This window comes from Solea senegalensis, linkage group LG6 (genome assembly GCF_019176455.1).
Source record: "Solea senegalensis isolate Sse05_10M linkage group LG6, IFAPA_SoseM_1, whole genome shotgun sequence".
Classification (NCBI taxonomy): domain Eukaryota; kingdom Metazoa; phylum Chordata; class Actinopteri; order Pleuronectiformes; family Soleidae; genus Solea; species Solea senegalensis.
Window position 1 is genome coordinate 23,038,071 of NC_058026.1, and position 27,757 is coordinate 23,065,827.

Below are 27,757 nucleotides of genomic sequence, written 5' to 3' on the forward strand. Positions count from 1 at the left end.
AACATGGCCACTTTGGCCGCAAACACCCTTATCCATGCACATATTTAAATTGCCCGTGCACATTTAAAACTTGGAATGCACTTCACCTGTGTAGATCATATTTTGATAAGAGGGAACCCAAAGGTGAAAATTAGAATTATGAATTTATTAAATGCAAGGTGAACTGTCTTTATTCATGTGATGTAATTTTCCAGAACAGCATTGTGTCAAATTTGTTGTACTGCAAGCATGTGGTGGTCATTGGAAATGGAACTAAGGGATATCCTTGTTGTACTCCTATATTGCATTAATTTAGAATGATCCACACAATACCTACCTGATCATGGGACAACATTTTCATCTTAGGAAGTCACAATAACATTTTGTTGGTCCAATAATTTGATTATTGTTTTCTTTGAGCTGTATTTCGTTGATATGTTTATACTTTATTAAATGTCTGTAGGTAGAAGCAGAGTTTACTCATGCAACAGCTGGATCATCATTCTACACGGCTGATGACAATCTTTAAACGTAAAGGAGGAGCAGCTGGGCGGAAAATAAGGAATATCATGGTGGACCTGGATAAGGTACTTTTTATTCTATGTCTTTTTTTATGATGAATTCCAACCACCTGGTCACTGTAGGGCTGAAAACCGGCCACTGGTATATCAGTGCATCCCTACTCCAAACAGTTAGAAGCTTACCTGCAATGCATTGTAAAAATTGTAAAAATTAGTAGTCTGACCAGTTTGGCTGAACAATGATGATCTGTGGTGGTAATTGCTGCACAATGCAATAACAATATAAGCCCTCACTCTTCCCTTGTTCTCTGCTGTAGAATGAAGCTGTTGAAACAAGAAGAGCCTGTGTACTGAAAGCACTAATGGTTTACTTCAATGAAGACCCTGAAAATCTCATAAGAGAGTACATGGTAAGTATTTTGGCCTTTGGTTTCTACTGTACTTTCTCTCCAGAAACTGAAAATGTGTCTCGTCTGTGTCTTAGTGGAAAGCGGGTGTTGACCCATGCCCCACCTCACCCTGCCGCCGCCGGACACTGTCACCTTTTTTTCTCTGAGGAGTTTGCAGGTCTGGGTATTATTTATGGATGGTGCTACATCCTTCCAGACAAAACTACATGGTAATTGGAGACTGGATCGATAATAAATGGTGTGTATGTTGTAACTGAAGGTGCATTTGTTCTGTTTTTGAGGATGTTGAAGACAACCAGGAGGCTATGGACCAGACAGTCATGGGAATCTTTGCCATAAAGATGGAAGGTGCAGTCTACAGATGGCCTGACTAATGCTGGAATAATCATTGAAGGTGTGGAAGTGCTCCATGACCTTGATAACATTGCAAATGCAGTCGCCGTTTTGTTTGGCATCATGTACTCACGGGACCTGAGCTATCCAACAAACCTGAAGTACACATTTGAGGTTCTGCAGAAACTTGTGATGGAACTAGATGGCAACAAACTCTCAACAAAGGCTCAAGTGCTAATGAACAAACTATTTTTTTATTTGAAGGAACATTTTAGACAAGTGTCGTGCTCCTGAGCAGCACAGAGGAAACTTGGGAGGACAGATTCCATCCCAAACCATCTGGCAGAAAACAGATTTTTGGATCTGCATGTTGAACTGTGAACAGTGAACGATGTGGAGTGGATCAGATGCACTAAATGTTAACAGAGTTCATGAGATTTGGTACTGTCTGTTAAAAAATGTATTTTGAACTACTTTTTTTCAGCAATGGTTAGGGTTATTTTAAGATATAACTCACGCAAATTCAAAGTTTGTATTTTTAAATGTGTTTGCTTGTGATGGTTGTATAGTACCATTTATTACCATTGGTAATAAATAGTATTTTTCCACAGAACCAAGGTATTGTAATTTGAATTTACTCAACTACATTGTGTGGAAATTGTTGACATAACTAGGTTTAGTGAGTCCAACATAATTCACTAGCTTGATAACAATGAAAACTATGTAAGTACTGATTATTCAAGTCACTTAAATTGGAACTACAATGAGTTGTTCAATTAGTGTTACTCAATGCAGCTGAGTTACATTTACATTAGTGAGTTAGGTCAGTGTAATGAATGCCTGCTTAGTTAGCTGAACACATTTTGATCAATTAAGGCTAACTTGACCAGATAATATTGAAATTACAGTCTTGTTGGTTTCACATACGTTAATTATTTCCTCTGTAATAGTACTATTAAATTAGTTTGAACACAAGACAGTTTTGTGGAAATTGTTGATATAACTATATTAAGTACATTGAACAAATTATTTTTTTGAGATTTGTGCACGTTCATAGTTAGCATACAAAATGTGTACTAAATGGAGAATAAATATCAAAGTAAAGTACCCCAAATCTAATGTGATTTGCCTCTCCATGTGTGGAAAGGATGTTTTATAACTGCTTTGTGTTCTTATGTGTGGGAGAAGCACATCAAAATAGACCAGAGCTGTCCTTCACGGTCCTGATCTGCACAAATGTGTAACTGTACCCAGTTTTGTTTTGTTTTATTACCACAGGCTGCGCATTTACCTGCACATAATTTCACCTTTTCTCCATCTGTGTGCAAGAGTCTACGTTTCAGGTGGCCTGTTTCTTGCTGGTGCTGCGGCTGATTGAGGTCAACAAAAAGTCTAACCACAGTTCCCAGAGGACTGTTAGTTTCCTTTAGAGGTTAAGGTGATGTCTCCATGGGGGGGACTCTTAGTTTCCCATCTATCACTGGATCGCTGCAGTTTGGCGAGGTGACCTTTTTGCACAACTGTACAGAACACTGAGCTGTTTATACAGATTTCATATTATTACTGTATTCTTATTTTTATTTTAGCGTTTGGGTCAATGTAGAAAATTGCCCCACTTCAGTTTTTCCCTGGGGGAAGGTTTATAAAGGGGGGACTACCTCACTGCATAAAGGCAGGAAAACCCATTTTCTTAGCATTGTGAAGTCGGCTTCTTCTTCAATAAGAGAATGTCTCTCAATTGCAGCCACTGAGTGCAGCCATGTAAACCTTATCAGAAAATAGTTCCGGAAATCCTCAGTAGTTTAAATCTTTGCCCAAATAATATAACAGTAAATAAATAAATAATGCTGTGCTTTCTGTCAGCATAATCATGAATAAGAACAATTGTCAAGGAAAAAATCGGGTTTTGAATGAACAAGCTCTTATCTGCACTGTTGTTAAAGGCCAAATCCGGATGCCAGTGACTTTTTAGGTGAGAAAAAATCCAGAAAACCCGGAGACAACCCACGCATACGCGGGGAGAACATGCAAACTCCATGCAGAAAGACCCTTGTTCTGACTGATGAGATAAATTTCCACAATAAAACAAGAAAGATGAAAACATGAAACAAAAAGAAGAAGAAAGAAAAGTATTGGAGGGCATTCACAGCTTTGCATGGAAGCTTACTTTCAAAACAATGACCTGCTGGACTGTTTTGATTGTGAACCGGATTGGATTCTTGGATTGTAAACTACTGCAGTCAAGGTCCAAGTGACCTGATGGCTTTACAACAACTAAAGGAAAAACCTTGTGCAGAGGATTCCTGTGTGTGTGTGTGTGTGGAGCAGAGACATCCACAGCAACAGGAAGACTGTAATATTAAAGTAGGCTTGTCAAATGATCTCATTCACCTACAGCACTTGGCCAAATGAGGAGCTTTCAGACTTTAAAAAAGGGGGAAAATCCCTCACATGAGCATTATGGACTTCAGCACATGACTCCTATAGCTATAGTAAATTCTTTGGAATTGTCTCTTTCACTTCCTGTGCTTGTAAAAGGCATACATAAAAAAAAAACTGTAAAAACAATCCCTGGTGAGACTCTATGCTGCATAAAAATATTGCTTATTAAAAGAAATGCACATACAATACAGTGATGTGCACATCTCTTGTCTATCCTCACCATAAAAAAAGTATTTTTCCCAATGGATTTGTTGACCATTCACCCAATTTATCATTTAATTTAGGGAGCTGCTTTAAAGTGATCGTCAAAAACTGCAGTCAAAAAAGAGAGCAGCTGTTTCCTTTCTTGGGGAGTAACTTAAACGTCCCTCACATGACTATGATCAGCATATTTTTACTATTATTATTATTATTATTATTATTATTATTAATAATAATAATAATAATAATAATAATAACAGGAGTAGCTGAAATTATTCAGATGGTTAAATATATTAATGTTTCCATAATCACACCCAGTCTGACTTTTCTTAAATCAAACTGTTTCACTACTATTATAGTCTGTCTTCCTGCTCCCTCCCTTCTTTTCCACCCACCTCTCTTCACCATGTTCCTCCTCTCACCTCAAACATGGTTGCGTCTCCAAGCGTCACCACGTGTTTGCTCACAATGGGAAGAGTTGTGTTTCTCTTGATGATATTGTCAGGTACCAACCCCCTAAAATGGCTTGTATGTTGTGATGTGGCAATTCAATTTTAGTTTGTTTTATTGTAAACTTAATTCATTTCAACAATAATATGTGATGTGTATGCAAGAATATTAGGGCCAAATGTAAAAAAAACAGCACGAATTCTGAGAAAAAGGTCATTATTCTGACTTTTTCTTTAATCTCAGAACTCTGCATGCTCCAATAATAAAAGGTTAAATTAAGGGTAAGGGAATATAATGTGACATTGATGGAAGAGTATTAGGGCCAAATGTGATCCACAGTGGACACAGAGTGAAAGGCGGGGTCCACGCTGGACAGATGCCGGTCCACACGTACTCTCTGTATGTGTGGACAAACAACCATTCACGGTCATTTTAGAGTGTGCACACAGGGAGAACACAGAAAGGCCCTTGGTCAAACCAGGATTTGAACCAGTGACCTTTTGCTGTGAGGCAACAATACTAGCCACTGGTATCACCCCGAAAAGAGACACACTTTTGATTTTTCAATTGAAAGCCGTGGTGTATCCAGGGTAAGGAAGACATTGATTTCTCTCTTGTTTGATGTCATTAGTTTTGTTTGTCACTGTTGATATTATTTAGATGTTTCACTTTTGTGACCCTGAGCGTTGGTACACACTGAATCCTCCACCTTCGTCAGGAATTAGCTGTACTAAAACAGACTTATTAACTTTCCCTCAACAAGAATGTCTTGGTTTTCAAATATTTGTAGTCCAAGTAATAAATGTATAGTCTTCACTCTTGAGCGTAAGCGTGAGTTTTAATGCCTTTGTTCACACACTGACTTCAGGCTTTACTCCATATGACCTGATTATTATATATTATACTATTAATTGATATTCCCTTCTCTCGTTGTGTGAACTGTCACTTCATGGGTGTGTGTTTATGACAAAGACATGTTCACATACTTGTTCAGATGCTTATATGGTAGTTTATCTTCATAAATGGCCTGTTTTTGTTCTTTATTTTTGCCTCCTTTGTTATGATGAAAACTGAAGATACATATTTTTGTATTCAGGTATTTACACACAGGACTTTGATTCACTTTCTGGCAAATTCATTTGTTTTTGTTTGTTAGAGGAAGCAAATGCACGGAAAGATATTTAAGAATATAGAATATTTAAGATTAAAAAACAAAAAAAACAAATAAATACCATAAATATGTAACATTTATAAACAACAAATGATGTGTGTCTGTCTGTGTGTACATGTCTTAATTAAGCTGTGATTTTAACAGACTTTTTGAGGGTTAAGACCTGGTTTTAGGGTTAGAATTAGGTGTAGGTAAGGGGCTAGAGAATGTATTATGTCTATGAAAGACCACCCCCATTATACAAGACCAGCATGTTTGTGTGTGTGTGTCTGGTATTCCTTATGTTGTGGGGACCTACATCTGTTTACACAGTCACACTATGTCTTGTGACTTGTCTTCCTTATGGGGGCAAACATCAAGTCCCTATAACCTAAGTTATTCAATTTTAAGCTGAACATTTCAGCTGATTTTTTTCCATTACTATGTCAAAATGTACAGTATATACAGAGACTATAAGAATGTGCAATATTGTCTTATATCCTTTTTTCAGCACAACCTAGGCAATCTGATTTTTTGAACTATTTAAACGCATGTGAGCAAAAAGTACCCAATTGTTTAAAATGGGATTGAATTTGTGAATTTTGGAAATACGTCACAGTTCAAAATTCATTTTTTATGAACAAAAAGAAAAGAAAAACAGTCTATTTTGGGACTTCTGCACAATTATTGCTACTTTATATCACTACTAAAAATGTGATTTATCATTACTTAAAATATTTATTCAAAAAAACAAAAAAAAACACACAGATTTGTGCCGTGTGAGCAGTAGTAAATATGGTTAGGGTTAGTGTAAGTCTCTGGGCGATTAAGTGTAAGCTTCTCCTGCTGCTGCTGCTGCTGCTGCTTCTGCTGTTGCTTCTCCTGCTGCTGCTTCTGCTGCTGCTGCTGCCTCAAATGTCTGTTCTTGGCAGGAGTGAAACAAGACGAGGTCCTCTGCTGTTTGTACTTCACAGTTTGACATGTGGCGCATTCTGAGACGTTTTCCCTCTGTTTACCTCAGTTGTAAAGAGTGGTTACCTGTGTTAACAAAGCCTCTCTGTCAGCTCTCCTGCCAGGTTAGAGAGTCTGCTCTCACCTCTCTCCTCAACACACTTCCGCAAACTGCTGCTCACATGTTGTTGTTTTTAAACCGGAACCCAGAAGATAAGCAGTTATCCTCGAAAGCAGAAACAGTCACGGTCAAAGTATCTGAGATCACATTTTCCTCCATGTCATCATGTTTGATGGGAACATTAAATGAAATTTCGGAGCTGCAGGATTTTATGCATTGCAGTGCTGTTGCGTGATCTGCTGACTGGATAACTGTATGAATAAGCAGGCATAACTAATGAAGTGCTGGGTGAATAAGGCATAATAAACATTCGATCGCTGTTCTCTTCTTCTCCTCGTATCCTTCATGACATGAAATGCTTTGGATAGGCTTGCGGTGACCATTCATGTGTCCCTTAAGGAAAAAAACCCAGCATGCTTTGTTTCAGAATGTATCAGTCAAATGTTTTTTATTTACATACTGGTCTAAATAAATTGGAACCTGGTTAATGCACCAATGCATACAGACAACCTCTAAAGTCTAGCCGATGCCCTTCAATGTCCACAGCGTACAATATGCAACTACGTGCTTTGCAAGTTACACACGGAGCACAGAACCATATCACGACAGACACATTTTGTGCACTTAACACTGCCTTGCACGACACAGGGTTTCATCCGTATACATGTTCTTTAATTATAGGTTTAAATACTGAACCGTTTGGAAATCCAATTACTATTCATAAGTGAAATAACATAACGTATAAACCGCACAACAAATGGCATTTGAGAGTATGTACACACGCAACTACATTTACAATAATACAAATTGTGAAAGCCTAGAAAGTCGGTGGCGTCGTCTTGATGACGGACTGCACTGAATAAATCAAAGCACATACTGTGTGACTGAGAGCACGGGTTGACTTGCGAGTGTCACAAATCAAACACGGAGGCTGTTTGACACATTTCAAGTATCTGAAAAACGTGACAGTGAAGTGTTGGTTCAACTTTTTGAGGCTTCGAGAACAGATCAGTGGTGAAAATAATGCTTGTTTTCAGACTCTCTTCAACTGAACTGAACTTTAAAATACTGGGACAAAAGAAAAAAAAAAAAACATCTTTCAGTCAAAACTGTGCCGTTGAAAAGAAGCAGAAAAGTGAAAAGCAGAAGAAACGAAGCAGGCTTAACCCGCAGGACTTTGAAGCATCTTTTTGGAGGACCGGCGTTTAGGATTTAGTGGCATCTAGGGGTGAGGTTGCATATTGCAAATACCTTTGGAAAACTAACATCGTGGTCCACATTGATTGACTCCATGGAAGAGGGTCCACTCTGGTGTAATGTAAAGGAACAAAATCACAAGTTCTCAATTTTCCAGTGATAATAAATTAAAGAAATGATCATTTTAAACATTGTATTTCAATTGATAGGTCCCTCTCAAATATTTAATACTTTGACTATAATATATCAAAGGTGGGCGTACTACCTCTCATTTTTTGCGGATCAAAACATCTTGAAATTGCACCTCTGGCTGCATAAAGAAAAAAGTATTGGCTTGAGGTGTAAAGGATCAAAGCAAAGAAAGAGCAGAGGGAACAATACTGTCCCCGGGATGAAAAGAAGTGAGCGGGGCTTCTCACCGCTGTGGCTGGAGGGCGGCCAGAGCTGTGTGAGGGAGACGACACTTCCAGAGTAAATAGGTATGACCAGGTTTCAGACTAACACGGTGATGAAGGAGCGGGAGAGAGGCTGATAAGAGAGGTGTTTGCTGCTGGGGTCGGCCCTCGAGATTTGGAGCAATCCCTTTATTCAGAGAAAGAGAAAAGCCACTGTTCTGCAGAAGCACAATTTTTTTGGACATCGTTAAAGGACGGCTGGGAGAGAGAGAGGGTGGGGGGTTGGACAGGGATCAGTGAGAGCCCAGGCAGAGTGTTGTCAGAACAGAGTCACTTCTCTTTGAGATGATTTTCCCTCATGTTTTTCTTTCTGCATTTTCTGTTGTGTCAGTTAGAGTCTCCTCAGATTGTGCTCCTCTGTGCAGGAGCCTTTCCTCAGGGTGATGTCATCCACTGCCATCTCGCCGCTCCTGCCTCGCCCACGCTCCCCCTTCAGGATCACCTGGTGAATGACAACACAGGTCACACTGAGGTACTCACACGGAGGAGCAATGATGAAAGAGGACACAGGCTACATCCATGGGAATGCGCTTCCAGATAAACAAAACATTGAGCGTTCTAGCTCAGTATCTGTAATAACTGAGCATGTAGTTTATTCTCTCGTCTGCAGTTGCTTAATGAGACACTTGTGACAATTGTGAAAGGACCTTTTTTTAAATAAACTGACCACATGAACGTAAGCTATAATATTGTAAGGTTTTGAGATATTGTATGGTGTGATTTGGCTCATCTTCTACCACTTCATCCTCCACATGAGGGTCACAGGGTAGCTGGTGCCAAAGGCGGAGTAAACCATACAATCTCACACCTACAGTAAATTCTTGAGTATCTAATTGACCTAATCCCCAAATCTGCATGTTTTTGGACCGTGGGAGGGAACTTTGGCAGAATAAAAATGTATTTGATTTGATTTGAGGAGTGGTGGATTCAAAGAGCACTTTGCTGCATTATTGGACTTCTTTGACACATTGGTTGTTATACTTACACTTTCTAAGCCCGTGCCCCATAATGTGATTTGGGTGTGTCTCCAGCCATTTCCACCTGTCCGGCCCCAGACTGCCGGACTGTACTGCTTTCCCTTCTTCACAAACACTTGCAGCATGCCCACATGGTGACCTGCCAGCTTGTGTCGGAAAGACAGGCACAGGTTGCCATCATTCCAGGGTGGGGTGAGTGGAAGGACCAGTCGGGCTCCTCGTCCGGTCCTTTTGTTTCCTACCTCAGGTATAGTGAGGTACCGTCCACCTGTGTAGGCGAAAGAATTCAAGTTTATTAATGGAATAAAACTAGGGGAAGCAGGCAGTTGACCCTTGAACACAGTTATTTCAGTCATGTTCCATACGTCCTCTGTTCATAAACACCTGGGGCTCATTCAGTTTGCACCTGTGCCCAATTCAGAACAGCCTTGCTGCCACACTGTTGCCTGTTTACCTCTGCCAAGTGGAATATGTTTCCAGTGTCATTTGTCTGTCTGTCTTTGAGCAGCGTCACACAAAAGCAACAGCACTCATTCTCTTGAAACATCACTAAGGGGGTATGGATACAAGATTTAAATATTGAGACCATTATGAAAAAAATCAAGCATAAGAAGAGTGGTAATATCTAAGAACAGGTGGAATTCAAAGGGCGTCTTTTTTTAGTTTTACAGTAGGTCGTCTCTGAGCTCTTTTTAGTTTCAGAAATGATCTCACTTTCATACCACTCACACTTTGTTCCAGGCTAGTTCACACTGTGACATTTGCAGAGACACGGCTTCAAATTGTGTTAACCCTTGCAATTAGTGTGTATGTTTTTTTTGTAAAATAGAGAATGAATGACATTTATTTTCTGTTACCAAACAAGTCAACATATTTCTCTACTGTAAGTCAGCATAAAAACTGTGGGTGGGCGTGAAAAAGGATTGACCCACTTTAATTTCTTTACCTCGGCTGATGGCAACCTTTTTTTTCAATTACTGAATACATCGCTGTAGGTTATAGTTTATTTAAAAAAAAAAAATAAATTAAAAAAAGTCAAGGTGCATCTGGGATATGGGTGATTAATGTTTATGTATTTTGCTTATCTCGCGGATCAGTTTATGGCTGTGTTAACCACAGGGGTCCAATAAAAACTGTATGTGTAGGCCAGCGAGGCTGTCTGCATAATTTATGAGCAAAGCTGTGCCAAAACTTGAAGAGCCACGAGCATTTGCCAGAGGCTGTTTATCATAAGAACTTAAAACGCTGAACAGTAAATAGCTACATGTTACACAATCAAGACTGAAGAGAAGCTGTGCATAGATGGACGCGCACGTATCAGGACGTTCTGATTCAACATGTTCACCGCAGGCTCAAGCAGATTGAAATATTGCCTGTTATTATTTACTGTAAATGGAATTCCAAGTATTGGCAAAAATAAACATGATTTACACTAATAAGTGAACACAAACTGTAATGAGATTAAGTGTGAATGTCTGGAGACACATGAGCCAATTGGCTGTTGACACCATATGAAGCTTGTGTTCCTTAAACCGTGCCAGTACACCAAAGTGTTTAGTCTACTGAGTCATCTCCATGTAATTCACCACAACTATGGCTCCTTGTCTGAGCCCCAGGAAAACAAGCCAAACGTATCACACAGGTCAAGTCAATCCGCCGCTCGCCTGCACGAGCAAAGCAACAATCTGAAGAAGAGACAAAGTGCTGCACGCAAGAACATTTCCTTTTTGTAATTGAGCAGAACAACATTAATTGCTTAGTTTGCATGTATGTGCACATCATTAATGTCATGCAGGTATACGGGATGCAGGATTTTGGACTTTTTGTCAATAACTGATACATCCGTCTTTCCTTTTCCCCAAAAAAGACGTCATTCATGGCGTTTTTCCACCGGCTCTACTCGCCTCACCACGGCACAGTTTAAGTATCATTTCCACTAGCATAGTACCTGGTACCGGGTACTATTTTTAGTACCTGCTCCCGCGAGGTTCCAAAAACCGTGCTGAGTCGGTGCTATGCGATGATTGGTCAGACTGCTGGCCACGGACTGGCCAGAGTGCCGTCACAGGAAGAGACGTCCCACACAGAAATCAAGCCGAACTGTAGATCAGTTAAAACTACTTAACGATCCAAAAAACGTGGGTTAATCTCCAACAACTATCAGGGAAATATCTACTGAGGAGTCTGGTGTATTTAGGGACAGCGATTGTCCAGTGATCGTGTCAGACGGAGTCTGTACTCCAGTCATGGAGGAAGTACTGAACAAATATTAACAAATTAACTGATTCTAGTGATTTGATTCTATATCTATATAGATATATATAGATATACATATTCCATTTACTGAATATGAAATGGAAAATTGGCCCCCGCAGTTACCTGATGGATCAGGTGTCGTCTCCCAGTGCAGGTCTCCATCTTTGTCCCTGATCCAGCCACAAAGACCGTCATCAAAGGAGCAGCTCAGATACCCTGACTCTGAAAAGAATAAAACACACTTTTCAGTAAGGTGGAGGACACACACACACACACACACACACACACACACACACACACACACATTCAGGGAAAGAGTTGTATAAATTACTGTTATTTTTTTAAAAAAAACCTCCATGGTTTTGTTTCCAAAGAACCACTCAACAGTTCATTTACTGAGCCAATACAAACGCCTCCGCTCCTGACACCACATAACAAATGATGCACTGCTCACCAAAATAAACACACAACTAAATGATCAGCATTTTATCTGCATACCACTGGCATCTAATAAATCACATACAAACAGCCAAGACAGACAAAACGCTGTCTCTTCAAAAGAATTGCTGTTTTGAATTCTACATCAAGCACAATGAGCAGAGCACTGACGCGCCTCCGCAGATCACTTCATCATGATGCCGGCAGTCGCGCTGGCATCATGTGAAAATATGTGTATGTCCCGGTCCATGAGTCATTATTATTTAAACGTACATGAACAGACATCATGTGTCAGCTTGTGGTGAAAGGCTCATGGAAACACATCTGATCAGTCACTTTCATTTTGCTTGTAACAAACGCGGCTCGTCTGTCGTCATTTGAGCCGGATATGAGCCGGGCTGTTGTTGGGCTGAGCTGCATTTACCTGGGTCGTCTTTGGCTTCGTCTGCTGTGTTGCCCAGCTCGATGTCAAAGTCGACGCCGAGGACAGTGTTGTGGTCGTGGTTCCGAGGGACTGAGGAGAGAAGTGAGAGATGCAGGTTTAAGAAAAGGGATTAGCAAAGGTAATCATGCTCTTCCTCTTCCTCCTCTTCTTCTTCTTCTTGGTGTCCCTGCTTGTGGCTATTGTATGGATTTGTTTCACTACTCTGCAAGGATGAGTCACTGTCATGGTTTAGTGGTGGTTTATCTTTTGAACGCACTGAGGAGGGAAAGACCTGAGAGAACCTGCGGATACACTAGAAGCAACAGCTCATCTCATGCATTTCCAGGGCAAATGTTTCATCAGCATAAGCAGGAGTCACACACACACACACACACACACACACACTACAATCTTGAAATAGCCTCTTTCCTTTTCCACTGGGGTCACAGTGCTGAAAATACTATAAGCCAAGCTGTCTTTTGAAAGGTCAACTGACATGTGAATCAACTTTTTCTGTCCTAAATAAATAGAAACGAGAAGATTCTCAGACTAGTCTGAATCAACTTTGTCTGCACGTGAGTGTTTTCACCAATAAAAAGTAAATACAAGTAAGACGAGTGATGCATTTTCAGTTCATTTGCAGACACTTGACATGACAGGACGTGACAAGGCGACAAACCGTCCGCCAAAACTATTCCCAACGGATTCCCGTTGGTATGCTACAAATGTACCTTAACTTGCACTTGACCTGCAATCTCCGGAGTCCCCGACATGCACACCCAGGTCAGCCAGACCACTAAAAGGACCCATCCCCATGCTGGGTCACACCAACCCTGCTCTCAGATTCCTTTGACTAAAGGACTTCATCGCAGTCTGCCAGTCGAAGGAATCTGAGAACAGAGAGGTCACACACACACACACACACCAGGCTCTCCAGTAATACCAGGCATGCAGGACTCATGTGTGTGTGTGTGAGTGTGTGTGTGTGTGTGTGAGTGTGTGTGTGTTTGTGCTTTTAAGGGAATATCCCCTGGAGGCCTGTGTCCGGTTGAGGAGTGGATATATAAAGAGTAAATCAAAGGGCTGTGCTCATTTAGGAGTAGGGAGCTAATAACAACTGTGATGGTGTAACTTATAAATAGCTTTGACTGTCACTGAGATGAGATATGGATGTTGTGCAGTTAACTAAACTTCTGGCAAAAGAATGACTTTTTTGTGCCATTTTGTATTACCCAAATCCTAAAAAAAAATATTGGTAGCTGATACTTTTAGTCACTTTAGTCTAAACTATTATTAATAACAATAATAATAATAATAATAATAATAATAATAATACCCAAACCCCAATGCAGCTGAGATAGATCAATAGAAATGAATTACTCTTTTCAAAAACAGTGTCCCAGTGACTTTGCGTGACCCGCAGGTCTCAGTGTCAACAGTTTCCATGTGACTTTTTCTTTAGCACAAAGTAGTTCAAATAAAAACGTCACACTAAATAACTGGGACACGGACTCATCAGTGAAAATAGAACCAAAGAGTAAACGACATCCCTATTCGTCGAACTAACTCTCAAATAATAATAATAATCCCAGCACATCAAGCATTAAGTGGCTGCATGGTAAGAAAAGACTAGTGTAAGTTTGCAACTTCAGGGAATTCAAGGGAAGTATTAAAGTTCACCAAATCTAATTATTTCACCTTGTGGTCTTTATGGGTTGTTCCATCAAAAACAATTCGGGGGGAGGGTGTGAGTAAAAAGCTGCTTCAGAGGGATGGATTTGTTCTGCCAAAACAGCTTCGGTAAAAACTAATCATTTCCTTTTTTCCTCTTTTCACATTTGGAAAAGCATAGTTATGTTTTGTTTTTTTTAAATGTTGTTCAATTATCATAGTCACTGGTTTAAAACCTACTATCTAAAAAGTGTCAGGTTTTTACAGACACACTTTCATTTTATGAAATAAAATAATATATTTTAGTCTGAATACAGAGGGTGTTGAAAGGTTTATTTAATGGAGTGTTTATGATTTTCTCTCCTTACAGAGGAGCCTGTCGTCTCAGAGACCTTGACTACAGCAAGAAGAAATGACCATCACTTAGCAATCGGACTCCGCTTTAAACTCAATCAAACACAAACACAAATGTAAAGACAATTTTAGTTCGACAGGTAGTGAGAAGATGTAGAGACAAGAAGAAACTTGAAGACCTGGTAACTATTGGAGACACGGAACTGACGTCAGTCATCATCTAACCGCTTTATCCTCCACCAGAGGGTCGCGGGGGGTGCTGCGCCAATCTCAGCTACATCGGGCGATAGGCGGGGTACACCCTGGACAGTTCGCCAGTCCATCGCAGGGCCACACACACACACAACTAGAGACAAACAACAATTCACTCTCACGGTCAATTTAGAGTGCCCAATTCACCTAATCCCCACATTGCACTGTGGGAGGAAGCCAGAGAACCCGGAGAGAACCCACACACACACGGGGAGAACATGCAAACTCCATGCAGAAAGGCCCTTGTTCCAACCGGGGCTCGAACCCGGGTCTTCTCGCTGCAAGGCGAGAGTGCTAACCACAACACCACCGTGTGGCCCCGGAACTGACGTGATGAGTGGAAAGACAAGAACTTAGTCCAGTAAAACACAAGCAGCTAATCTTGTAGTTTTATCGCTGGGCTCGAGCTAATGACTGTGTTAAATATGACTTTAGCAGAGACTGAATAATAGGGAGGGCCACACGGTTGGTGTAGTGGTTTGCCATTGGAGCTAGAAGACACGGGTGTGCATGGGTTTACTCCGGGTTCCCCGCTTTCCTCCCACACTCCAAAAACATGCAGATTTGAGGATTAGGCAAATTGGACACGCTAAACTGACCGTAGGTGTGAGAGTGAGAGCGGATGATTGTTCGTCTCTATGTGGCCCTGTGATGGACTGACAACCTGATCCAGGGTGTGCACTGCCTTTCACCCTATGTCAGCAGGGATTGGCACCAGCGCACCCCTCATGTGGAGGATTGAAGATTCTCACTTCTGACTTTGATATGAAATAAAACATTAGGTTTCTTTATCATGAAAACTCTCTTTAGTGGGGACCAATGTCCACACACACGTCGCCGTTTGTCCGTTTTTGTATAGAAAATAAACAGAAATGCACCGTCATTGAACTTCCTGTTCAACAAAGATGTAGAGAAGCTACGTTCACACCTAAAACATGTATGTGAGTCTGTGTCTCCTGGTGGACATCTGTCCTCTTCTCCCCCCTGCCCCACACACGTAAAGGCCAACTTTGGGCAGCCTGTGGCAAGTGGAGAGGGAACTTGGTTTGTAACCGGAAGGTCGCTGGTTCAAGTCCCCACCAGGTCTTGAACCAGGTCGAAAGGGCTGGGGTACCCCACCCCCATTGCTCCCTGGGCGCAGCCCACTGCTCCTAATTCTAGGATGAGTCAAAATGCAGAGAATAATTTCCCTAAGGGGATAAATAAAGTATCTAAAATTAAAAAAACTCCATTAATTGGGAACCAAAGTCTGCATCCATCCCCAAACCGAGCCGGTTTAGCTACGCCCCCCGCTCTCTCCCTCTTTCTCTATATCAGCGGTACCTGCAGCTTCACAGCAGGAGTCTGTTCTCTCCTCTACTTCATTTCCTCATTGTTAGGAATTTTAAAAAGTGTTTTTCTGACACATTTTTCAGGACAAAGACAACGCAAACCAAAGGCAGGAGGTGTAGGAGCAGATACAGTCACCCATGAGTGAACTGGTGAATTGTTGATAAAGTACGCTGACAGATTTTGTATAATACAGCGTTTGAGGAGGAATTAAGACCCATTTACACTCCATTTTGTCCATTTTACTTCCATCTGTCGCAAAAGTTCTCTCCGTCACTACCCTCCATAGCTCTGTGTGTCAGTGACGGACGAAATAAAGGCAAAGTACGGACGAAAGGCTCCAGTAGAGTATAAATCAATAAATAACATATATAACATCAAATTGTGATTCTTATACCTTATGAAATGAATGCCTATCAAAATAATAATGGGGTCCCAAAAATGGCACACAAAAAAACATTTGCACAAATTTGCTCTGGTCACAATTTACAGTAGACATTGTATACTGAACTAATAGTATCCACACTAGTATGACAACAACAACTACTACTACTAATAGTATATACACTAAACTGTCCCTATAGCTTTGAGGTTTGAGATCAGGTTGCAAATTGGGTGATGATGATGATGCCGTGCAGATCCGGAAATAAAAGAAACTACAAAGCTCTGAGGATTGAATCCGTCTACAGCACAAACTTAAACCTGAGGCACAGTTGAGGTGTTCTTCTTACCCAGAAGCCCTTATTCAAATAGCTTCTACTTCAGTCTAATTATTTGAATAATTACTCAGCAGTGTCTCTACCCCTTCCCTCTCTCATCCTATTTAAATTGTCTTCAGGAAGCTCTGATTTCTAGAACTGCTCTGCCATGGTGCAAACTATTAGATTGATGTCTCCTTCAAGCAGTGTGGACAGGTGTTAATGCAATCTTCTCTCCTATTTCCTTTTCCTAATTATGTGCTGCCATCTGCCAAGGTGAGTCGGAACCACATGGTTTTACCTCGTATCCTGTACTTTGCCGTTCTCGACAAACATTCTTGTGTTTGAGCTTCATGTTGGATTTTTGGCTGTTATCTTTGTTTGTTTGTTGTAAACATTATGATACAAAAATAAATAAATACAACTGAAACATGCAATATCGGACAAATATAACAATACACATATTTACACTCACTTTTTATAATGCTTTTGAGCCTGTGCTTTAGTTGTGTATTCTTTTAATTCTTATTTAAAGACATACGTAGATACATGTATGTACATTTTGTATTTGAACTCATTACAAATCAATTGATCTGCAACTATAACTTGTTTTACACGTTTTATTAATCCGTGGATTATTTTTTCAGTTTGTATTTTGGTTCATAAAAGCACATTGACTAGGGCAACGGCAACAACATCCAATTTTCCCTGTGAATCAGTATTTCTGATTCTTAATACTTTTCCACTTCCCTGTTTTGTCTGTTGCTGTTAGCCCTCTGAGGTTAATCCATTTTCTTTTTGGCAAATCCATTCAATGATGGTTCAGGTTTGTTTTTTTTAAATCCCTGTGGACGTGACTTTTTCACTTTTTCATTACTGTGTTTAAAGAATGAATATACATCCAACTGTTGAGACATCCGCTGAAAAACAGCAATGGTCTTCTTGTGTCAAAAACCTGATATTCATCTGCACCACAAGCCTCAGCGAGTGTGAAAACCCTGGTACGATGAGTTATTATGTGGCTTGGTTGAACTGACCCTATAATGTGAAATACTGTTGTAGGGAATTATTAATTATTCACTGGCGTTGTACACTTCTCATGAGCACAACAACTGGATATTCACCTGTAGGTTAAAACAATCTCCAACATTTCTTTTTTTTGAGTAAAGTTTGCTAAAAAAAAAAAACTACAGTGCCTGGATGGATATTTGCTTTTCATCAAGGATGTCAAACTATATGATAATACCAGTTGTGGAAGAAATCAGTGAGAATGTGCTACATACGTGACCTTGATGAAGACGACGAGTGAGACAAAGAAGTGCCTTTGAAAGTCAAAGTCTGTGTAAACAAACATCAGAACGCCTGCATTACGGCCCGTTAATGCAACATTATTTGTTTTTCACAGCTGCTCCCGAGCAGTAACTTTGTATAGATGTATTGCCATCCTTGATTTGCAACATTAAACATCATCTCATCTGTCTACAAATGCAAAGAACACCTGTCTCTCTTTTAATCCAACGGGTCGCTTCAAACATGGCAGTGTGGACTTTCTTTTGACATTGTTTGGATAAGAAATCCAAGAGATATCAGTAGAAATGCAACCAATATACAAGGAGCCACTTCCACTCCCTCTCACAAAGCACTAAGCCCCCAAATACCTGCTGAACGTTGCAGACTTTGATGTTATTTTGATAAAAAAAAAAAGTACATGCGATATCAGTTAGAAAACCACACTGAGCGGGTATACTGCACTGCTCGTGATCAAAACCACTGACAAAAACGACCCAGTCCATTGGCCTTTGTGTGTGTGTTTAGCTTCTCTTAGACTTTTTTTTTTTATTTTAGTTTATGACCCACAACATTACTGTTTTTCAAGTTCAGTGAGGTCATCAGAAACCTATCCACACACAACATCTGTTGTTGCTGAAAAGAAAGTTATTTCCCTGAGGAGTAGATTAAAACCAAAACTGGGCAAAAAGAGAAAATCAGTGTTGGACATGATGCCAAATGAATGTTCAAAGTTCAAAGGTCATCATAATATGTGGCTGTTGTCTTAACAGCGCCAAAAAATACATGTGCTTGTTGTTAAGAGGTCTATAATTTGTATTTGCAATCAGCTGACATGATTTTCTATCCATAATGAAATAAAAAATAAATGCAATTATGTGTGTGTGATTTAGATTTAGATAGAATTGTCTCTCTTCATTCAGTCCTTGTCTCGCACTTATCCTCCACATGAGTGTTGCAGGAGGAGCCAATCCCAGCTGACTTACGGTGAAAGGCGGGGTCACGCCCTGGACAGGTCAGGGCCAACACACAACACACAAACCACCATCTATGTCTCAAACTTGTAAGGATGTTATTTGGTCATGGAAAAAAAAAATCTTATAGCTCTTACTGTGGACGTCTCCTCTCTGCTTGGTGACTTCCTTCTGGATGGTGTTGTCCACAGGAGTCACAGGTGGTGCTGCTGTTGCTGGGGGCCTGGTGGGAGCGACTGGCTTTGGTGGGATGTACGGCTTGCCTGTGGGAACTGGAGGCTTCCTGGTGGGGATGAATGGCCTCCTGGTGGGAGGTGGTGTCTTGCGTGGCGGTGGGGTGAGTCTCTGTGGAGGTGGCGGTGCCTTGGTCGTGGTTGCTGTTGTGGTTGTAGTTGTTGACTTGGGGATCATCGGGAAGATCCTCTTTGGAGGCTCTGTTGGGCGGAGGGTGGTGGTGGTGGTGGTCCTTCTCTGATCCACGTCGGGGATGTAGTTGTGATGATTTGAAGGCAGTTTGCCTGGTCTCGGAGGGTCAATAACTACCTTAGGAATGGCTGAAATAATAACACAGCGCAGATGGAGCACTGATATAAGAGCACTTAAGAGTAAATGAGGCACTGAATTATAGACTAAGCACAATGATTATCCTGACTTTTGCACAGAACAGTTTCCTTTCATCTATTAACTAAATGTTAGAATAGCATGTACTCAAAGAAAAGCTCGTTCAGTATTTGCAAAAGCAGCCAATGCATGCTGCAACTTCATATTAACTCATTATTTTTGCCCTTTCATAAAACAATCTGAAGAGGGTTAACGGGTGTGTGGTGTGTGTTGTCACATTTTAAACCACAGGGCAAAACTGGGTTCAAATTAATTTCTACTTTAATGAAATCCATATTGCTTCCTGACCATGGCTTTTTATTTGTGCCCATCCTGATTAGTAATACTTTGTGTGCTCAGAGACTTGTGTGTGTGTGAAATGATCTCTGCTCAGAAACAGGCAGCTCTGCCCTGGAGATCACCCTCGCTTGGCAGACGTAGCTGGAGCTACACCTCCCTTTCCTTTGTTCATCCTCACATTCTTCACGTCAGGAGCAGACACAGAGATGGGGGGGGGGGTTGGGGGAGGTACTGGTGGGCTTTCATAAGGGTTTCATGAGTGAGGAATGAGAGTGGACAAAGGCAAGAGGTTTGAACTCTGTTATTGCCTTCTCAGGTTGCAGGCGGCGACTTTGATATGTGATACACAAATAGGATATTGCAACCGGAGTCCTTGGGCAGTTGTGGCTCACAGCCTTTGGGCAGGTGACAGGGTGAGATATTTGCAGTCCACTATGCCAGGAGGCATCCTCTCTGTTCATCCAACTGTTACACCACTGGTGTCTGTTCGATGATTAAATAACCATGGAGAATAAATGACTTGTCGTCCGCTGATGCACAGACTAATGAACTGCATGCAAGCAAAGGGAAAAGGGGAAGGGGGTATTTTAAATTTGAGGACGACTTGTCTTTTTTTGGCTTAATAAGTAGCTAGATGTCAAAACCTGAGTCATAGCTCTCTCTGGGCACACGTGATAAGGGAGCAGGCAGTTTTAGGTAATGACTGACACCCGTTACAATGAAAGGAATTTCAGTGCCAGCTCTGTTTTTTTGCTTTCTCAACACAGGCAAAGAATACAAAAAAATGTGAGGCCCCGATTCTCTGCAAAAGTGAACATGGGGCCACGGTTTTGTTCTCGGTTCTTACGTTTGCAGTCGTGGCCCATCCCCCTGTAACCTTCTTTGCATTTGCACTTGTAGGAGCCTGGCGTGTTGTAGCAGGTGGCAAATCTGCTGCAGTGGCTTTGACCTAAAGAGCACTCATCCACATCTGAAAGATAATGGGGACATAACCACATTCACCCACCGTGTGCAGGTGTAAAATGCTTCAGACATAACAGTTGAATATCAAAGGCTAATTGCATCACATCCACGTCAAAAAGGGCTGAAAAGTTGATGTCATTTGCACGGTTAGTAAAAGCATTTCACTGAATGACAGTCACTCTTCGATGAATGCCAGTGCAAAGTCATTAGGAGAGCAAGAACAAAAAGAATCCTTCCTGTGAAATGCACGTGCAAGGGCATCGCAGCTCTTTTACCTTTCACAGCTCAAGTATTTCCTCTACATGTTGTCCTGAGAAACGAAATGAATTAAGAAATGCAGAAGGTGTTCTCTCTATATGCTGCTGAGATTCAAGGTTCTGCAGATTGGCGCAGACTACAGATAGAAGGTATAGATGGTGCACACTGCTGGGGCAACTTTTAATAAGAAGAAACTGAGGCAATGTCATTAAATGTTAAAGTATTTTCAGTTTGTTATTATTATTTTTTGATTCCAGGTTCCGCTATGGACATGTAAAACATGCAGGCTAGAAAATTGAGTCACATACTCTAGTGTGTTCATTTGGCTACATCATATTTACAGTCAATTCTCAGCATTTATCAACACACCTTATATTCTAAATATTGTCATCGAAGATCCCCTGGTGGATAATGGTGTCAGTGGTTATATTAAGCTAATGCATTAATCATGTTGTTTATGTGAAAATGAAGTACTGTATGCAATACATTAGACAAAGGGTTATATTATCATAATAAATGACTGGATTATTATAACTCATACATTTCTCATCAATTTACTGTCATATCATGTGGAGGATACAGCGGTAGCAGATGGATGGATGGATGGATAATGCAGAGCAAATGTAGCTACTGGCATTTCAATGTATAACACTATATGACAGCTTAATCATATCATTAATCATTAATTCAGTGGACATTTCGAGACAAACAAACTAACTTACCGAGTTAATGTGAAATAATCAAACATTTCATATCCTGACGAAACATTAAAGTGCTTTTTCTTTTTCATTGGCTTTCAAAAAGTACTTGAATGCTGATATTATAAATTGCTTCTTCGGCGTGTGTCAAAACACCTGCCACTAAAAATAACTTGGTCATGAGTCAAAGCGTCGCTGCGGATGCATGAAGTTTTCTGAGTGAAAGGCTCACTGCAGCGGCCTGATGAAAGTACCTGTGCACTGGTACTTCCCTCGGACGTATTGCAGGTCAAAGCCCTCGTGGCACTTGCAGATGTAGCTACCAAAGGTGTTGATGCACTTCCTGAACCTGGGACACACGGCGATTCCTGTGGCACACTCGTCCACGTCTACAAGAGGAGAAAAGCATACGTGTCATTTCCTTTTCCCTCTGAAGTTGCCTTTTTAAAACTGGTCACACACAGTCGTCGACAGACAAGTCATTTAAAGTCATCCCAATGCAAGGGAATACCTAAAACTAAAAAGAGCTATTTGATTCCAAATACCTGCTCCGGTTGTTATTCATTTATGAACAAAGCACATAAAGTATTCTGCTCAGTAAGCACAGTGTATATTCCTTTGTTTCATTATTTAATGATCTATTCTATGTGTCTTTGTTTATCACCTTTGCAGGCATGTGGCCATTAATATTTAGACACTGGGGGGCTCAAAGCATTTGCCTTCAAATCTTTAATGTATTTGCTGCATTATGCTGCTGAAGCACTGTGATGCTGCGGGTACTTTTGTTTAAAAGGACCCTTAAAATTCCGAGACACCTGGAACACAAACAAGTGAAGGAAGCGGGCCGGGTGGTGTGTTCCCCCCCCACCCCCCCACCCCCAACTGCTATTGTTGAGGTTCTCATCAGCAAGGCACTCTTCTCCAGTGGAGCTGCTTAATGGACAAAAGACAAGGCTGCGGCTGCATTATTCAACTACAGCGATAACAATGGCGAATGCCATTTACATAGCAAACCTCAATACTGCTAATATGCAATGTGTCTTTATGCAAAACACTGCTGCCATAAAAGCCCCGGATTTATGAATATATGAATACTTATACCCCGAGTTTACGACATTTCTTTCTTCTAGTGGATCATAACACATTCCTGTTAACAGATTCCTGGCCTTTAATCCATTTTACTATCTATCTATCTATCTATCTATCTATCTATCTATCTATCTATCTATCTATCTATCTATCTATCTATCTATCTATCTATCTATCTATCTATCTATCCCTCACAAATATCTATTTATAAAACCAATGGATAGAATGTTGTTTGTTTCTTTTGTTGTTGCTCACTGACATTACTCCACCCTCGGCATCACAAATGCGGCTCTATAGCGGAAAAATAACTAAATATTGATCCCTGTGATCACTTTATAGTCTTGCCATGTGGTCGCGCACAAAATGTAGAGATTAGAACATTATTTCTAAACACTGGGCTGCAGGGTTCGATATGGTTGACCGGCTTTATCCTCCTGGACAAGGTTGAGCAAATTTGAAGCAGGTCACGAGCTAGATACTTATTTCTCACACTGTTGACAATAAGTATATAAGTTGGGTCTTACGAGCATTTTCAAATATACTTCTTAAAGCTCTGATAAATATACTGTATAGGTCCAAAGTCTAGAACTGAATGTTTTGACACATTAGTATTATAACAGGGTAAAATCCAGACTAAGGTCCTGGTTATGACAGCAAATACACATCCATAAATAAGACATTCTCCATAGACGTCCAGTCTTTCTTCTGGAGAGACACAGAAACAGTTAACACCTGTTGCAGGGAAACGTTCTGTCCTCGCCTGCATCATTCTTCATGATTTATGTCCGACCTCTTTTAGTGATCCACCCTCCCCATTAGCCTGTCTGCACTTAAGTGGGACTATATGGCCGAGTAAGTGGAACAGCCCAGTTTGTGAACGGCCTGTATTTAAACCTGTCACAGGTCAATCGCCTCACCTGCCCCACCTTCATCTGTTAAAAACTCATCTGAGGAGCTTTGTTATGCAAAACTAACGAAACTAATGGGTGATAGATGTCGTGTAATAGTGGTGCGGGGATTAAAAAAGTGGACTGCTAAACTACTAGGGTCCATGATCAAAGCAAAATAAATGAACCGAACTGAATATTTTTGGACACATTTTAAATTTGCTTACTACGAGGTTGTGTGTGTCTGCCCACGGATTGCATACTGACTGCCAAGTTTTCTTTTGTGCTCTGCCAAAACTGCAGCATGGTTATCACTCAGCAAATTTAAAAGCTGAGACAATGAACAAAAAGATGCTGCATATAAGTAGTTGGTGTAGCAAGAAGACCCGGGTTCACGACCCGCTCGGAACAAGGGACTTTCGTGTATGTGTGGGGGGGGGGTTCTGCTGGCTCTACGGTTTCCAAAGTCCAAAAACATGCAGAGTACGGGATTAGGCATAATTGGACACTCACCTCCCCATGTGGAGGATAAAGTGGTAGAAGATGATTAGGTGTTCAGGCTTGTGGTAGAGACGGGGACTTACCAACACAGGTTCTTCCATCTGGAGCCAGCTGGAGCCCCGGTGACGGACACTGACATCGGACCTCTCCTTTAAGCACCTCGCAGCCATACTGGCAGTTGGCCATGCCACAGGTGCGAGCATCTGGTGCACACAAGGCAAGAACACCACACGTTCACATATGAACACATGTTGATGTCACAGGGGGGAGCAGACGGTTTATTCTTGCTCTCAGTCCCACACACATGCTTCACATTTTAACATATATATTCACACTGTGTCCTCATCCTCCAGCCAGTGCATATGAGCCACCTGCCTGGCCTTTCTTATATGAGCCAGGTTGACCCTAGGGTGCAGACGACAGACGCCCTGCCAATATTAGATTCCTGTGCCGCTAAACCACTCGCTCGCGCTCACAGCTGGCCCCCCGCGCGCGATCCACCTTTGCTGACTTTTATGCTTTCTGACACCCGAAAACTCATAATCCATCATGGCTCCATCAAAGTGCCGGAGTGTTCAGCCATGCTGGGAAGATCAAAAAAAGAATTATACTAATAAGATTTATGATATAATGGAGCAGAATTTGTTCAGCTTCTTTTTGATAACCCTAAAAGGAAATTGAATGTGACGTCAATGCAGCCACCAGTACTTCAGTTGTCATGGTACCCTGTAGTACAATATAATGACTGAGGCAAGGCAGGCTGATTAAAAGCTACAGAGATCTATTGATCACAGTAGTAGCAGGGGAGAGAAGAGGAGCAGCATGGTGTTTAACACCATCATGCTATCATCACACACCAACACCTCGGAATAAATTGAGGTTGAGCAATTCAGACGATAAAAGGGAGAAATTAAATCTTCTTCTGATAATAAGAGAGATAATTAAAATGATGAACAGGGAGTCATGCCTTCGTGGAAGAGTGGAATCATGAGGAGAAAATCGTTATCAGGTTGGAAACAGAATTTACAAGGAGACATGTGCCGGCTTTTTCTCCCATTCAGTGTAGCACTTCAGGGCAATAAAAACAGCACATTTACACAAGGCTCTGAAGACGGTTTCTTTTCTCTTTTTTCTTCTTCTAATTTTTCATTTTAGGGTTCTTCGCTGGAGTTCTCGCGGGACATTAATCAAAAACAGTCCATCAAATGGTTCTGAGGCTGCTGGCAGAGGTATTCACACAAGCGGGGAAACACATTTTACTGTATAATGGAGAGCCTGTCGTCTGCACGTGCCTCGGATATATACATTTGTAGAGACGTAAACAAAGACTTGACAGGATCACATCCAGGTGACAAAGCACAAGCAAGAGATTAGGAATGAAAAAAAACACACATTTCAGACAACAATACAAACTGTGTGTACAACAAAAACAGAGGCATGTCTGTGTGTGTATGTGCTTGTAATTGTTGACCAGTAGTCCTTATGGAGACAGAAACCTAATTTATGAGCAGCCGCTGGTTAAGTTTAGGGCTAAGACTTGGATTTTGGTTAAGTTAATAACACTTGAGGTCAATGTGTTGTCCTCAGGAGAATAACTGTACAAACTTGTGTCTATTCCAGGTATTACTCATGTTGTAGGGACCTAAGTCAACGTATTGTCCTCTGAAGTCTGACTGTGTGTGTGTGTGTGTGTGTGTGAGAGAGACACACTTACTTCCACATGTCCCATCAGGCATCAGCATGTAGCCGTTTAGGCAGTAGCACTTGTAGCTCCCATATGTGTTCATGCACCTGTGTTTACAAGGCCTCGGCTTCAGCCCACACTCATTCAGGTCTGCGGACACAGAGACACAGTATGAGCACAGTGAAGGACAGAGAGAGACAGACAGAGAGAGAGAGACCTTCTGATACAGGAGACATTAGTCTGAGGGCAAAGGTCAATCTTGTCAAACCTCACCCATCACCCATCCATTTAGTGTGGGTGTGAGGTGTGTGCGTGTGTTTTTGGAAGGAGTGGCGAGTGAAACAACGCCAGTGTCGCCATGTTCCGACAGGCCCCACAACTCCCTTCTTTGATGATTTAACAGGACGCCGGCGTTAAAGGATGCGCCACGACTTCCTGAGGTTGTGTCAGCACTGTGCAGCGCTCGTATAATTCCAGGTTGTTTTTTTTTTACACACAGGTATAAAAGTGGAGAGAAATCTCAAGCACAGGCACCCGTGGAAATTGCATCAGAAAGTGATGCTGTGTCAGTTCTCAGCATGGACGCTTCCGGGGAGAAGGGAACACGCTCTGAGCTCAACACCTGTCACGTGTTTATGCAAATCCAAACTGTTCTACCTTTCTCACAGCACACTGATTGTCAAAAACGAACCGCCGTTGCTAATCACTGCAACACGTTGACGTACTTCATTCCCATTGTTCAGTCCCAACTGAGCCGCAATTAATGACTTAATCAATGAAGCTCGTGTACGTTCACGTGAGGGGTTTGTCAGCGCTAACTGTGATTTCACTCAGTTCTTACTGTAAGTAGATAAATCAAGGTGACATTCACAGCATTGGCGCGCGCGCGCTCAGAAACCACTCTGCAGTTGATTATAATGTCAGACATTTTGACGTGTCGCGAGAAGAAAAGTGCAGGTGAAACCGATGGCATTAATAATGTCTGCATTCCACTCAGGTATTTCAGTCCTGAGCCCCTGGTGTCGAGCATGTCGCCGCACTCCAGCGACTTAATGACACTCCCAAATGGAACAGAGGAGCCATTAATGTTATTAGCCACACTTGTCCTTCCAACGAGTCAAACCGTCCTTCATGAAAAATGTACTGATGTATAAATAAATGGATTTAATTCTCGCTGAGGACTCCAGCCAAATGTTTTTTTTGTTCAAAAGCATATCACTGAAGAAGCGTTCACAACATCCATGTTTCATGTCAAAGGGATAGATGTGGTTCCAGGGGTTGACACATTATCAAACCGGACCTGGCTTAAGTTAATGATACTGTAGATTCTTCTTCTTGCCTTTGACAGCTGAAAAGCTTTTCTGACACTGAGATAAAACAGATACTGTCGACTATCGCAGGCATAGATGTTTGTGTAGGTAAGGCTTTAATAAGTGGCTATAAATATCTGTTTTTCTTTTGGCATTTTGATTGTTGTTGACGTCGCTCTGCATACGTCATATGCAGATGATTCGGATTAGTTGGAGCTCTATCTAATTGGGCACCGAGACATTTCAATCCTACTTTAGGCCTCTTGAAAGTACAGACTCGTTGTGTGTGGGGTTCAAAAGTTGCCGCGGCACACCTCGACATTTTACGACAACAACGATGGATGCAATGGATGATCCGTGGGAAACCTGGCAGAGTAGTAGATTTGTGTTTATAAGCTGCTCTACAGACCAGAGAGACGATCACATGGTTATGGAGTCTCAGAGAGGAGCTTATATGGAGTACTTTACACATCTGTCTCATCTTTTATTCCTTCAGTGCAGCTCAGTTAAGTTGTGTGAGGTGTGAAAACAAAGCGCAATGTTCAAATGGGAGAGAGTTACAATTTGGTAGAAAAAGCCCGGATTCACAGTATGTAT

General features: G+C 41.3%; 1 protein-coding gene across 5 annotated transcripts in view; it reads right to left on the bottom strand.

Annotated features, from left to right (window-relative positions):
* Positions 1-6,989: 6,989 nt before the first annotated feature.
* Positions 6,990-27,757, bottom strand: part of npnta (nephronectin a) — a 51,898-nt gene continuing 31,130 nt past the window's right edge. For all 5 annotated transcript variants that reach the window (XM_044028537.1, XM_044028538.1, XM_044028539.1 and 2 more), the window contains 9 exons: positions 25,881-26,000; positions 24,250-24,369; positions 21,944-22,078; positions 20,618-20,740; positions 19,008-19,424; positions 12,306-12,395; positions 11,567-11,665; positions 9,196-9,455; positions 6,990-8,652 (listed from right to left, as the gene is read on the bottom strand). In XM_044028537.1, the coding sequence (XP_043884472.1) occupies positions 8,542-8,652; positions 9,196-9,455; positions 11,567-11,665; positions 12,306-12,395; positions 19,008-19,424; positions 20,618-20,740; positions 21,944-22,078; positions 24,250-24,369; positions 25,881-26,000 (1,475 nt within the window). In that variant the 3' untranslated portion in view covers positions 6,990-8,541. The remainder of the gene's footprint in view (positions 8,653-9,195; positions 9,456-11,566; positions 11,666-12,305; positions 12,396-19,007; positions 19,425-20,617; positions 20,741-21,943; positions 22,079-24,249; positions 24,370-25,880; positions 26,001-27,757) is intronic.